General features: G+C 42.8%; 1 protein-coding gene across 5 annotated transcripts in view; it reads left to right on the top strand.

The window, feature by feature from the left end:
* Positions 1-4,047: 4,047 nt before the first annotated feature.
* The window catches only part of ZNF644 (zinc finger protein 644), a 73,010-nt gene continuing 63,072 nt past the window's right edge, over positions 4,048-13,985 (top strand). Inside the window, exon 1 of one of the 5 annotated variants that reach the window (XM_043520059.1) lies at positions 4,048-4,115. In XM_043520059.1, coding sequence (XP_043375994.1) covers positions 4,063-4,115 — 53 coding nt within the window. In that variant the 5' untranslated portion in view covers positions 4,048-4,062. Of the gene's footprint in view, positions 4,116-4,240; positions 4,377-4,450; positions 4,683-13,985 lie in introns of those variants that run through there. The other 4 variants (XM_043520061.1, XM_038412478.2, XM_043520054.1 and 1 more) reach the window with 4 other exon arrangements.

Raw genomic sequence — 13,985 nt, forward strand, 5'->3', positions numbered from 1 at the left:
GTGCCTATTACCCCCCACCCCCGTCCCGATTTTTCACACTTGCTGTCTGATCACCCTAACTTTGACCCGCCTGCACATTGCAGGCCACAGCATCTCACCCACACACTCCTGTAATAGACCCTTAACCTCTGGCTAAGTCCTCAAATCATGGTTTAAAGACTTCAAGTTACAGAGAATCCACCATATATGCTAGTTTAAACCTGCAAGTGACTCATACCCCATATTGCAGAGGAAGGTTAAAAACCCGAGAGTCTCTGCTCATCCAATCCAGGGGAAAATTCCTTCCTAACTCAAAATATGGCAATCAGTTAGACTTTGAGCATGTGGCCAAGACTCACCAGACAAACACTTGGGAAAAAATGCTCTGTAGTAACTGGGAGCCCTCCTCATCTTGTGTCTCATCACCAGTTATTGGTGATATTTGCTGCTAGCAGACGCAGATAGCCTACATGCTGTTGTAGGCAGTCTCATCATACCGTCCCTTCCATAAACTTACAAGCTCAGTCTTGAAGCCAGTTAGGTTCCCCTGCCCCTTTTCTTGGAAGGCTGTTACGGAACTTCGTTCCTCTGATAGTTAGAAACCTTCATCTAATTTCAAGCCTAAATTTATTGCTGGCTAGTTTATATCCATTTGTTATTATGTCCACATTGGCACTTAATTGAATAACTCTTCTCCCTCCCTGGTATTAATCTCTCTGATGTATCTCCTCTCAGCCTTCTTTTGGTTAGGCTAAACAAGCCAAATGCTTGAGTCTCCTCTCATAAGGCAGGTTTTCCATTCCTCAGCTCATCCTAATAGCCTTTCTCTGCACCTGTTTTAAGATTTTGGAAAACCATTCTGCATGGCTTAAAACTTTTTTCCAGGAGTCATGATTTATGATCCTTTACTTCCAAACACACTTTTCTTATCTGACATAACAGTGTGGTAGAGCCTTTTGGAATAGAACTTGATGCCAAAGAAGAGAGTAGCCTGATGATGCATGTGTGGAAAGGGTCACCCTAAACTGCTAATTGAATCTGTTTGGAAAAACAGTTTCCTCATGGACTGTTTTGTTTTAGAAAAGACCATTGACCTGAGGATAAGAGAGGAACTCTCCGGCCACAGTGCTAAGTGTCTCCCTCATTGTTTGTGGGGGCAGCAATCCCCAAACCTGCCCATAGCTCTCCACCAGTGAAGGCCAAAATGTTGGATGAAATCTGCAACAACTACCAGACCTCTCCAAGTGTCACATATCTCATGCATTTTTGATGAGAAACTCCCTCATACAACACCCTATAGCCTACAGGAAGGTGTATTGAACTACATGAGAAGAATCCATGCACTACTCCTAGCTCTTTTATTAACAGTTCTTAATATTTCTGTGTATTTATCAACCCTTCTTAAACAAGGCCTACCTCCACCCCCAACCTTCATGAAGACTATCATTTGCTCATTCTGCTGAGATACAGGACTGTCACTGTAAGCACCTCTAGGTATGAGAACCCAGATTTCTAATATGACAAGCCTACATCTCAATCATTTACTACATTGCCTTTTGATGAACTAGCTCCAACTATATGCTTGTCTAACTCATGTTAACATAGTGGATCTTTGTTCCTCTCTAGCTGGTAGGCCACAGAGAGAGCTTTCTGGGTCTGCTATTGAATTGAGCTTGGTCCTTTAGCTCAAGTGGTTGTGGCTTATTCTTTGATATTCCAAGTTCAGTCTCTGCACATGACTTAAAAATAGGCATTTCTATTGATTTAATCCTTACTCTCTTCCCAGAGCGAGGAGTACAGTATTGCCAAACTGAAACATTTAAAAATTCTGACTCAGGGCCTGTTAAAATTAAGAAATCTAAAATCATGAGATTTACCAAATCAACCAAACAAAAAAAACCCAACAAGATTCTGCATTCTTTTTATTTGCTTCCTTTGTTTTCTCTTTTGGTCTGGAAGGCATACTCAGGCTACATTTTCAAGGTTTTTCTTTTACAAACATGAAGGCTAGTAACTTATTTAAAAAATGATGAGATTCTCATGTAATAACTAGTGGCCATGAGTTGAGGCTTTAAGAAAAACACCAAATATTATTATACTTGTGATAAATTTGTGAGAGTTGGCAATACTGAGAACCCAGAAATATTAATACCAAACATTCTAGTTCACAAATAACTGTGTAGCAGTGATAAAGTGTATTGTGTTTTTCCTCAAAAGGCTGATTTTCCTGAAGTGTAACTATCTTTTCCCCACGTGTTGCTTCTATATCTAGAGCTATGGGGTTGGTGCTATACAGCTGAAAGTTATGGGATCATACCTGGCAACTGATCCTGGGAGTAATATGTGTGAGCAAATGTAATGACCTTCAAATAGTTGTGGAAATGATTTTATATTGCAAAATAATATATTTAGCGATGAGTGTGGTGGTTGTGTTAATATTTGTGTTGTATTTTTAGTGGCTGTATTTTGGTTAGTTGAAGCTGTCCTTCTAAGAATAGGGTGGAATACACATTATAGGAAATATTTGAAGAAGATGGAGGGTAGTGTGTGTGAGATGTTTGTTACTTGTGTGTGCAGCTAGCGGAAGAGCTGTTTTGTGTAAGTAAACAAAACTGCCAGAATTTAGCAGAGGGTTGGGTGCCTCCGGCAACTGCAGGCCTCCAGTTTGAATTCAGCCTAACTCAGTAGAGATTAAAAATTGTCCCCATACGAAATGAGTTTGAGTCTCAGTTCCAGTGCCTATTTCACAAATCCCCTTCCCCAAGCAGGTCAGGAGCTTGGTGGGCTATGGAGACTGAACTGTCTGTCCCCCTTTAAGAGGAAGTTCTGTGCAGAGCTGGGCTGAGGCAGACTGGCAGAGCTATGCTTCCCTGCTGCCACCCTGTAAATGAACACAGAGCTTAATCCACTGGGGCTACAAAAGCACTAAGTAAACACAGTATTTGTTGAAGATGGAGTTTACTTATATGCAATTTAGATCATTCAATAATTTGCCTAAATTGTCATCCATGGACATGCATGCTGGGGGTGCAGCAATACCCCCTGGCTTAAGTGGTTATCATCATCTACAGAGTTTACAGTTTTGCTCAATGGCTTTCAGCAACCCTACTATACAAATTGTTCCAATGCCACTGCCCATGGAGCTGTACAAAACTTGGCAGCTCTGACGAAGAGCTAGGGTGACCATACTTTCCAAAGGGAAAATGGGACACAGTGCGGGGCTGGCCTGAGTGCCCTCTTCCTCTCCTGCCTCCCTCACCCCTCCCCAAGGGATTGGCCTCAGGCACTTGCTGGACCCCTCTCCATGAGCCTGTGGCTGGTCGCTTAGACCCTGTCAGCCCCCTGCGTGCTGAAACTCTCCCCCCCCCGCGTGTGGTTGGCATCTCTGCTTGCTCCCCACACTTTCCTCCACAGCCCACTTTTTTGACAAAAGTTTGTTCTTGCCAACTGATGAAGTTGGCAAGAGTAAATAGGACAAATATCCACTTTTGCCAATAAAAGGCAGGATGGCCAAGACGGGACTTACTAAAGAGCCTACCCTGGCCAAAATGGGACATATGATCACCCAAGAAAGAGCCAAAATGAAGGACACAAAAAATCACTCAAGCAAGAAACAAACTGCTGAGGGCCTCAGCCCTGTGGGTAACTCTTGTTCCAACCTTGCTGTCTCAACCTATATGGCTGAAGTAACTACTTTTCACCCCTATAAGTGAGAGGATGCCATGGGATGATGAAGTGCAGGTAACTCCAGCTCCCAAGGGCCGCTAGCCCCGTATAAGAAGTACTCTTGAAAGGGCTGGTCAGCCGGTGGGGGAGGGTTGCCAACCCTCCAGGATTAATTAAAGATCATGTCATGTGATGAAACCTCCAGGAATTTGTCCAGCCAAAATTGGTAACCCCCGCCCCGACTGCAAGCCTGGGGGAGTGTGGAATTGTGCGTCCCACTGACACCTCAGCCAAACAGGGGCGCCCTTCGCCCGATGCCTCTGGGACTCTACGATGTGCTGAAGCGGGAAAGTTACGCGCATGCGTGTTTCTTCACCACAAGACGGGAGAGGGCGGTGTGGGTTACGCGATGACGTCATGACGCTGAGCGTGGGACGTAACCGCGGTGTGACGCACACCCTGGCGAGCCCGTGAGTTTCTCGATATGGATATTTTTCCCCGGCGCTGACAGTGGGGGGAGGGGAGGGTGGTTCTCTGCAGGAGGGGGCGCGCGGGGAAAGGGTGGACCGCGCGTGCGGGGAGGAGGGGGGGGGGACGACCCGACTGGGGGGCCAACCGACTGCCCTAGCGGCTCGGGGGCGTCCCCTCCATCCTGCCGCATCAGGGAACATGGCCGCCGCCGTCGCCGAGCTGGTGCGGCAAAGGGACTCGGCCCCGGCTGCCCTCGCAGGGTAGGTGGAGAGGCGAAGCGGGGGAGGCGGCGCTGCGGCCGGGCTGAGCGGGCTCCCCCGGAGCCCCGCGCGGGCAAGCGGGTGGCTTCCCCGCTGCCCCGGCCGGGCCGGACACAAAGGGCTGCGCTGAGGAGGGTTTTGTTCGGTCACATGAAGCAGCGCAGCCAGTGAGCGAGGAGCTGGGAGGGGGAGTGGGGCCGCCGCCATTGCCAGGCGCTGAGGAGCTGGGGGAGCCCGGCGTCGCCTCAGGGGCGCGGGATTGCCGGCCGGCAGAGCCGAGAGGAGGCTGGGGCGCGGGGAGGAGAGGTAAAGCCCCCATACAGCGGTGCCCGGGCCCCCGCCGGCCTGCTGCTGCTGCTGCTGCCCGCTGGGGCGCCCACACGGAGACTGGGATAGGAGGATGCAGAAGCTGCAGGGCAGCCGGGGTCACTCTCGGGATGTCTGGCAGGCCCGAGGTCCCTGGGTGTGGAAATCCGTGGGGTGGGTTCTGCCGGGTATGGTGCCCACCTCTCGGCGGAGTAGTGGAGTGGGGCTTGCCACACACGGTGCCCAGCTGGGTGCATGGTCATGGTGACAGAGAATGGCGTCCCCACTTGGGTGTGGTGTTAGTCTGTTCCGACATTTGTCCCGTTCGCATGAAGCTGGGAGGTCAGCAAAACGTATGTCATTGTTACCGAAGCTGGCAAGTCTGTGGCCCATTGTGGAGTCTGAGAAGCCTGTGCTATGAATATGGTGGCGTCGTCACTGTCTTCTGGGCACATGCTTCACAATATGCCGCTGACTTACCACAAGTTAGTAGTTCAGGTGTTTAAAATTATATCTGTGGGCTCAGATTCTGTTTAAAGTTGAAACCCCTTTGCCATTGTGCCACTTGTTCAAAATCCCAAAATAAGTTTTCTTTTTTTGAATGCCTTATATGTATTTTACGTCTTTTGAAAAGGCATGCGTTGTGGCTCTGGACTGTAAGCTGACAAGACATGCCATTAATAAAAACGTGCCCAAATAGGTTCCCATTGGCATGGCACAAAAATAACACTTTCAGCAAAATCTCACTAGAAATATTGAAAAGTAATGCTCTGATTTTCTAGCAGTTAATTTAATTATGAAGGCTGCATCATGGAATTTAGTAGTTAGAAGCATATTAGAAACCATATGCACCCAACCAAGGCAACCATTTTATCTTGGGTAGCTTAATGAGGACCTAAGCTACAAGAGCAACACTTGAATAGTCGTGTTTATCAAACTCCATGATGGGATTATAACTGTATGTAGCTTTATATCAGGAATTCTTCATAATAATTTTTCCATTAAAAGTAGGTTCTAAATTAGTTGTTTTGTTCAAGAGGTGAAATAATTTTAAACAGAAGAATCTTACTACACTAAGATGAGTAAGATGCTTCCAGACTTCCACAATTTAATTTAACCCTTCTGCATAAAATTCTTCACTACCAGGATTACATGATGCAGCTGATTTTGAAGACTGCAGGAGTGGAGTGATTAGACAGAGAAAATAAATCTTGGAAAGCTGCTAACGGATCACTTAGATGCAGAGAGCATGCAGCAATTCCCTTACTGGAGAAGAGTTTAAGCAGAGTGCATGGAGGAGCAGTGCAGTGTGACAATCCTATTACATTGATTTATAATCAGAGCTGTTGTTGCAAACCTGTCAATAAGATAGCCAAGTGATGTGGTGTAGAAATATTCATGAATTATAACCAGAATTTGCAATCAGCTTCAGAATATTAATTTATGTATTATTTCCACAGCCATCCCAGTAAAGCTTTTAAAACTGGATGTTTGTCTTGCGTCAAAAAGTGACACTGTTTCTCAAATAAACATGTATGAGAGAAGGGATGGAAAAAAAAATTGGTCACTAATTTCACAAAAAAATTTTTCTTGTAATGGCAATAACTAAAGGAAAGCCAGAATACTGTGTCTGTGTACTCCTTTCATACATTTTAATATAAAAACTCTGCGTTTCAGTGCTTTTCCTCTGATTTCAGTGCAACACCTTCCCCTCTCCTCCTCCTCTCCGAATTCTCTCCAGAATATGCAAGATCTATAAATCTTTAGATTCTGTAGTGCTAGATGCTATGTACAAAACAATACAAAGTATTGGTACAGTTTTTGAGTTAGCAATGTTTTCTTGCAGTGTTATCTTGAAACCTGTCTCTGCTGTTTCTATTTAGCTGACCTGGGTAGTCAGAAGAGAAGATGATGATGACTTTGAGCATCCTACATGTCTTCTCTAGCAATGTAACAGTTGACTGGAACATGTGTCAGAGTGCTAGCATCAGCAGTTGAATAAACAGGATATTGAACAATGGTAGTAATATTTTCCATTTTGAAATAACTGCATTCTGAATTTATTTATGGATATTTCTTGAATTTAAGGGATGACTGCATTTTATCATCAAGAAGATTTGTGTATATAGCTGTATGTATAAACTGAATGTACTAATGCACATGCATTTTTGCTTCAAGTTCCTCAAAATCACCTCTAGAAAACACACACTTTGAAAAAATACTAAAGTGATGGACAGTATTAATTATACAGTTATTGACCCGTAGGTTTTTAATTTTGAGCACTGATAAACAGCTTTTGCAAGTCTATAAGTAAGCCTAAGTTTAAAATGGGAGGGGGGGGGGAGTATGGGGTGGTTACATAATTCCCATTGCAGTTTCATGAAGAAATCATTTTCACAATTAGTAGGACTCAATGAAAATACTTGGACCTCTGATTCAGTAGCCAGATGGCAGTTGCTATTGATTATAGCACAACAAGAGTATGTGGACTCTTTGGAACTCAAACCTTTCCCCCTCCCCATTGTTAGTTTTTAAAGAAGAAAAGAATTCCTGGTCTTCAACAATAAGCACAATGAGTAGTGCTCTTAGGAGAGGGCATCTTTCTAAGATTTTTGCTGCCTGGTATCTCAAGGTAGCGTATCCAGTATTAACTAACTTTAAAGAGCTAAATGAAATTGAATATAAGGCAGTTTGCTTTGTAGTCTGCGGTAGAAATACAGTACTATTTGTTCTTTTTCAAAGGCATGAAACTTTGAAAATGTTTAGGCTTTGTCTAAGGAAGTTTTGACTGGTTTAGCTTAAATTGATTTTTTTTTTAAAAAACTGATTTAAACTGACGCAAACCTCAGTGTGGATATTTACTTCAGTTTAAGAGCTGCTTATTTTGATTTAGCATAAATAGATTTATCAATTTAAAATCATAATAAGCTAGTTTTATACCAAAATAAGTGTTCCCATCATTTTCCACCTACGTTAACTATAAATTGGTTTTAAATCACATTTTTCATTAAGCCCGTACAATTTTCTCTTATAGGCATGTCCTAGTTATAGAAAAGTTCTTCAGGTTATTGGCCAAGTATGCAAAACTTTGGGTGGATAATTAAAATTGTACAGAAATATGTTTTGCATATAAACTGTTTCTCAGATGGATGCTACTAAGCTAGCTAGTCCCAAAAATGAACTTGAAAGGATGTCAAATCACATGAAGTATCCTTGGAGGAATGCCTTTTCCCTATTTAAAAAAAAAAAAAAAAAAAAAGGCGGGCTGGGGGGAGAGAGCTTCCTTTTTCATGCACTTCTTTGCTTGAACAGGCTGTTCCACTTAAAATTCAAAACTTCTGAATGTTTTCTGTTCCATGTGTGTGTGTACTACTTGTATTATTCATAGGCCATAGAAATATGCCTCCTGTCTTTGCTATGCAAGGACACTGACATAGTTAATATAGTTTTCTTCGCCTCTTTAAAATTCCATGAATTAGACTATAGCTATGGTAATACTTTCTGTGCAAGATTTGATTAGTTTCTGAGATGACAGCTGCCTGCCACTGGTGGACTTAGAATTAGTGGAGCCCTATGCACAGCTTCATTTTCAGAGCCCCCCCTTGTGACCTAGCCAAGAAAAAGAACATCCTCATCTCCCCTGCCCTGTTTTTGATTCTTTTTTTCTTCATCCTCCTCCTATATTATAAGTAATGGAAGTAAATGAAAATAAAGTGAAGTACCTTGATTGGGACAGGGTTGGGGTGCAGGAAGGGCTGCAGGGGACATCCTCTGGGAGGAAGTTTGGGTTCTGGGTGGGGGCTCTGGGCTGGGACAGGGCACACTCTGGAGTGTGGGGGGAGGGGTGCAATTCTGGGAGGAAGTTTGGGTGTGGGGGACAGGCTCTGGGCTGGGGGTTTGGGTGCAGGAGGGGTGCAGCGCTTACCTCTGGTGGCCTGGCTCCCAAAGCGACTGGCACACACACCCCTCTGGCAGCGGCTCTGAGGTGGGGGAAGCAACAGGATCTCTGCGCCATGCTGCCCACAGGTACCACCCCCACAGTTCCCATTGGCCGCAGTTCGTGGACAAAGGGAGCTGCAGATTAAGCACACAGGGCAGGGTCAGCACACAGAGACCTACACCTCCAAGGGGCTACAGGGATATGCCAGCCGCTTCCGGGAGCAAAGCAGTGCGGAGGGAGGGAGGCAGGGAGCCGCCTTAGCCCTGCTGCTGGCATGTCTCTGTGTGCCCCTTGTGGGAAAGGGGGCAGCGGTTCTCTGTGTGCTGCTGGGGGTGAGGGCACTGTGCGGAGTCGCCTCCCTGCTAGGGGCATGCAGAGATGTGCCAGCAGCTGGCCGCTTCTGGGAGGGCTGTGGGGCCACCAGCCACAGCATGCAGGCAGGCAGCCTGCCTGAGCCCTGCTGTGCCACCAGCCGTGACTCGGGAGCAGGTTGACAGATATTTGTCCTGCATTTTGGGGGCCCTCCTGTCGTTGGGGGCCATGTGCCTCTGCACGGTTTGTTTCATGGTAAATCCGCTCCTGCTGCATGCCAAGAAAAGGCATTGATCAATGACTTTGGATAGACTTTAATATAAGATTTCCAGATTGTTGACAGGAGTGTGTATTCTTTAGGAAGAGTAATGTTACTTGTTGTTCAGTTTGTAGCCGTCATCCTAGATCTTGGTATTAGTAGTGTTTTGCTCAGAATTGGACAATACTCAAATTTAAATAGTCGTTCTTTGAATATTTTGATTATTGATTATATTCTGATCCCTTGATTTGTATTATTTGAAGTGTAAGACAAATGAGTAGTTGTGTGCACTTTGACTGGTTAACAATATACAGCAGCTGTTGTGATCAATAAGCACAGTTTATTATTGCCACTTAGGCTCTAGGGGGAAGAAACTGGCTTAACAGTGAGTATGCATTTTTGTTTTCTTCTACACCCAATGTTAATTAGCTTATTTAATGTTTCTTAGTGAACTTGATAATATTTAAAACTCCCTTTTAAACAAACATAAGCATGATGCTAATATTTATGGAATGGGAGTTAGTACTTTAGAAATGACTAAATTCACCAGCTCCATCTGTAAATGGTAGCTCTAAGGATTATTTATACTTTTTGATTTTGAGCAGTTTTAGCAGTTACTTGTATGTAATTGACCAAATAAATGATGATACGATGTTTAGTCTTTCAGCATTTCTTGAAATTCGTCAAGGCAATGTTAATATTAGGTTTAAATCAGTATGAAGTTCAGATTGGTTGGAAAACTGTTCCCAGAGAAAGAAAAGGAGTACTTGTGGCATCTTAGAGACTAACAAATTTGAGCATAAGCTTTCGTGAGCTACAGCTCACTTCATCGGATGCATGCAGTGGAAAATACAGTGGGGAGATTTATATACACAGAGACCATGAAACAACGGGTGTTACCATACACACCGTAATGGTAACACCCATTGTTTCATCTTCTGTGTGTATATAAATCTCCCCACTGTATTTTCTACTGCATGCATCCGATGAAGTGAGCTGTAGCTCACGAAAGCTTATGTTCAAATAAATTTGTTAGTCTCTAAGATGCCACAAGTACTTCTTTTCTTTTTGCAGATACAGACTAACATGGCTGCTACTCTGAAACGTGTTTCCAGAGAGTAGTTATTAGTGGTTCACAGTCATGCTGGAAGGGAATAATGAGTGAGGTCCCGCAGGGATCAGTTCTGGGTCCAGTTCTGTTCAATATCTTCATCAGTGATTTAGATAATGGCATAGAGAGTACACTTAAGTTTGTGGATGATACCAAGCTGGGAGGGGTTGTCAATGCTTTGGAGGACAGGATTATAATTCAAAATGATCTGGGCAAACTGGAGAAATGGTCTGCAGTAAATAGGATGAAATTCAATAAGGACAAATGCAAAGTATCTGCTTAGGAAGGAACAAGCAGTTGCACACATACAAAATGGGAAATGACTCCCTCGGAAGGAGTACTGTGGAAAGGGATCTGGGGGTCATAGTGGACCACAAGCTAAATGTGAGTTAACAGTGTAACACTATTGCAAAAAAAGAAAATATCATTCTGGGATGTATTAACAGGAGTTTTATAAGCAAGACACGAGAATTAATTCTTCCGCTCTACTCTGATTAGGCCTCAACTGGAGTATTGTGTCCAGTTCTGGGCGCCACATTTCAGGAAAGATGTGGACAAATTGGAGAAAGTCCAAAGAAGAGCAACAAAAATGATTAAAGGTTTAGAAAATATGACCTATGAAGGAAGATTGAAAAAATTGGGTTTGTTTAGTCTGGAAAAGAGAAGACTAAGAAGGGCCATAACAGTTTTCAAGTATATAAAAGGTTGTCACAAGGAGGAGGGAGAAAAATTTTCTTTATAACCTCTGAGGAGAGGACAAGAAGTAATGGGCTTAAAATGCAGCAAGGGAGGTTTAGGTTGGACATTAGGAAAAACTTCCTAACTGTCAGGGTGGTTAAGCACTGAATTGCTTGTGGATGTTCTGGAATCTCCATCATTGGAAATTTTTAAGAGCAGGTTAGGCAAACACCTGTCAGGTATGGTCTGATAATACTTAGTCCTGCCATGAGTGCAGGTGACTAGACTAGATCCCTTCCAGTCCTATGATGCTAGAACTTCTAATATAGCGTCAGTGTATGGATGACTACTTCCAAGGTGCCTAAACTAACTAGCAACATGTCTATGACTTCGTAAAAGTTTAAATTTTCTAAAAGTGGAACTGCAATTCTTTAAATGTAGTCTTGCCATTCAAATTTGCATCCTTACTCAGTTTTAATAAGGGAAGTAAAATGATCTAAATTGACTTTATAAACTAATATGTGCTGTCAAATAATTTTGAGGGACACTTATTTTTATAAATCTTTTCAACTACCACTATTTAGTTCATTCATATGAAGCCACTATTGGATAATGTTACGGGACTTCCAAATGCAAAAGAAATCAAGCAAATAGGATATTAATCAGAAAGCCTTGTGGGAGGACAAGTTAGAATTGCTGCTTTTCAGCTGTCGTACAGTCACTGATGACAGTCAGGATTATCCCAGCTTTTCTGTAGGGGCACCCATTTTGTGGATCAGTAATTGGCAGTTCTACATGGCAATACCTCACTTTACAGATCTATGGCTCACTGAACACAAAGGGTAAAATGAGTGTAAATTCTGTAGCTTTCATTGGTTCTGTAGGTGTTTCTTAAGTAATGTTCTCTGCTGTACATGTGGATTATTAAACTTTTATATGTTAAAAATGGAAGAAAAATTAGGTATTCATTAACAAAGCCAATCTGTATAACATTAAAATAATTATTTGTGGTAAACTGAAGAGATGATCCTTATGTTATCCAGTGAAAAGTTGAGCTACTTTGTGTTATCCAGCTCCTGGTAAGGGAGGATGCTGGGATTTCTACCTAGGAACTGTCCAAAGCAGACTGCGCTCCTACCCCACAACTTGAGGTTCCAGGAATGCTGGGCTGACCCTTTTCGGGGCTCCATCTTTTGTGTTAGCTTCTGAATAGAGGGTGTCTCTTAAAATTTAAGTTCTGTCTTCTGTAGCTGTTGGAAGGGAATGGTAACTGACCAGTATTGTTAATTGTACTTTGTGGCATTTTAGAATGCCACAATGGACAGCAGATTTGGAGCTCTCTGCAGACTCAAAAATAAATTGGTGTACGTTCATTTCATATTTGAAAGTTTCTTTGCAAACCTTAAGGGTTAGAAACTTCTTAAAGCAAAATCTTAAAGCTGCAAGAGAGATGACTTGACTCATGTTCACTAGCAAAAGCTTCCTTCTCACCAGTTGCATGTAGTTAACCTTATTCAAACTTTTCAGGACAGTTCCTCACTTAGACTAATTCACTGCTTTTATGCTTTGTATACTTGTAGGAAATTTTACCAAAAATTGAATGTCCGGTGTTACCACTGGCATGAGTGGAACCCTTGTATAGACACAGTTCCTACGGCTGGACCTCTTTATACCACCATATCAATGAAACTTTGTCCTAATGTTACTAAGACCAGTTCTGAGCATAGTGGGAATTTTTAGAAAATTTTCCTAATGTAGATCAGGTTTGTGTCCTCACACAAAAATGCTTCAGGTATTGTATAAACATTGCCAGTACTGGTCTGAGTGCAAAAGCACAACAACAACAAAAGAAATATCATCTCCCCCTCTGTGCTTATGCAGTGCACCGGGGTGCATTCAATCTGTGGATGGCAGCAATGGTTATTGCAGTTTATTTCTTCCCAGTTCTATCCCACATTTGTGTACTTTGTCCTCCTGATCTTTTCTGTACTTGATTAGAGCTCTGAAAAATTGCGGAACCCAATAAGACAGATTTAGTACACTTTATAAGAACATTGCACTGAAGCTGACAAATTCTAAGCTTTGCTTTGAAAACTGTTTTCTGTGAAATGAAAAACAAGTCACCAGATAGATGGCATAGAAAGAGCAGTTGGCAAGAGATTGATATTGTACTCTCACCACTTTCCTGACGTAGAAGAAAGAAAGAAGGCATTGGTGAATTAGCCCAGGTTAGTTTTAAAGAACAGGTGGATTGGAGTTGGAGAATCATAGAAATATAGGGCCTGAGGGGGACCTGATGAAGTCATCTCTAGTCAATCCTGCCTCAGTGTAGGGGAGTATACTTAGGAAGTATACTTAGACCATCCCTGAAAGGTGTTCATCTAACCTGTTCTTACAACTAACCTGTTCCACAACCTCCCTAGGTAACCTGATGTAGTGCTTAACTATCCTTATAGTTAGTAAAAACTTTATGATAACTAATTTGAATCTTCTTGCTGCAAACTAAGCCAATTACTTCTTGTCCTACCCTTGGTGGACCTAGAGAACAGTTTATAACAACTGTTTATCTATTTGAAAGACTTATGTCTTCTCTTGAGTGTTCTCTAAAAATGCCCAGTTCTTTCAACCTTTTCTCATATGCCATATTTTCTAAACCTCTTACCATTTTTGTTGCTTTCCTCTGGATCTCCAAGTTGTTCACATCCTTCCTAAAGTGTGGTGCCCAAAAATAGGTCAGTACTGCAGCTGAGGCATCACCAATGCTGAACAGAACAGAACAGTTATTTCCCATGTCTTACATCTGATACTCCTGTTAATACATTCACCTTTTTTGTCACAGCATCTCAGTGTTGACTTGTTCAAATTGTGATGCACTATAACCTGGATCCTTTTCTGCAGTGCTGCTTCCCAGCTAGTTTACTACTTGTCTCAATTACTATAATTTCAGAGCAATTCTCCAAATTATCAAGATGATCCTGAATTTTAATCCCATTAACTCCAGAG

The sequence above is a fragment of the Dermochelys coriacea genome, chromosome 8, assembly GCF_009764565.3.
Source record: "Dermochelys coriacea isolate rDerCor1 chromosome 8, rDerCor1.pri.v4, whole genome shotgun sequence".
Taxonomy (NCBI): domain Eukaryota; kingdom Metazoa; phylum Chordata; order Testudines; family Dermochelyidae; genus Dermochelys; species Dermochelys coriacea.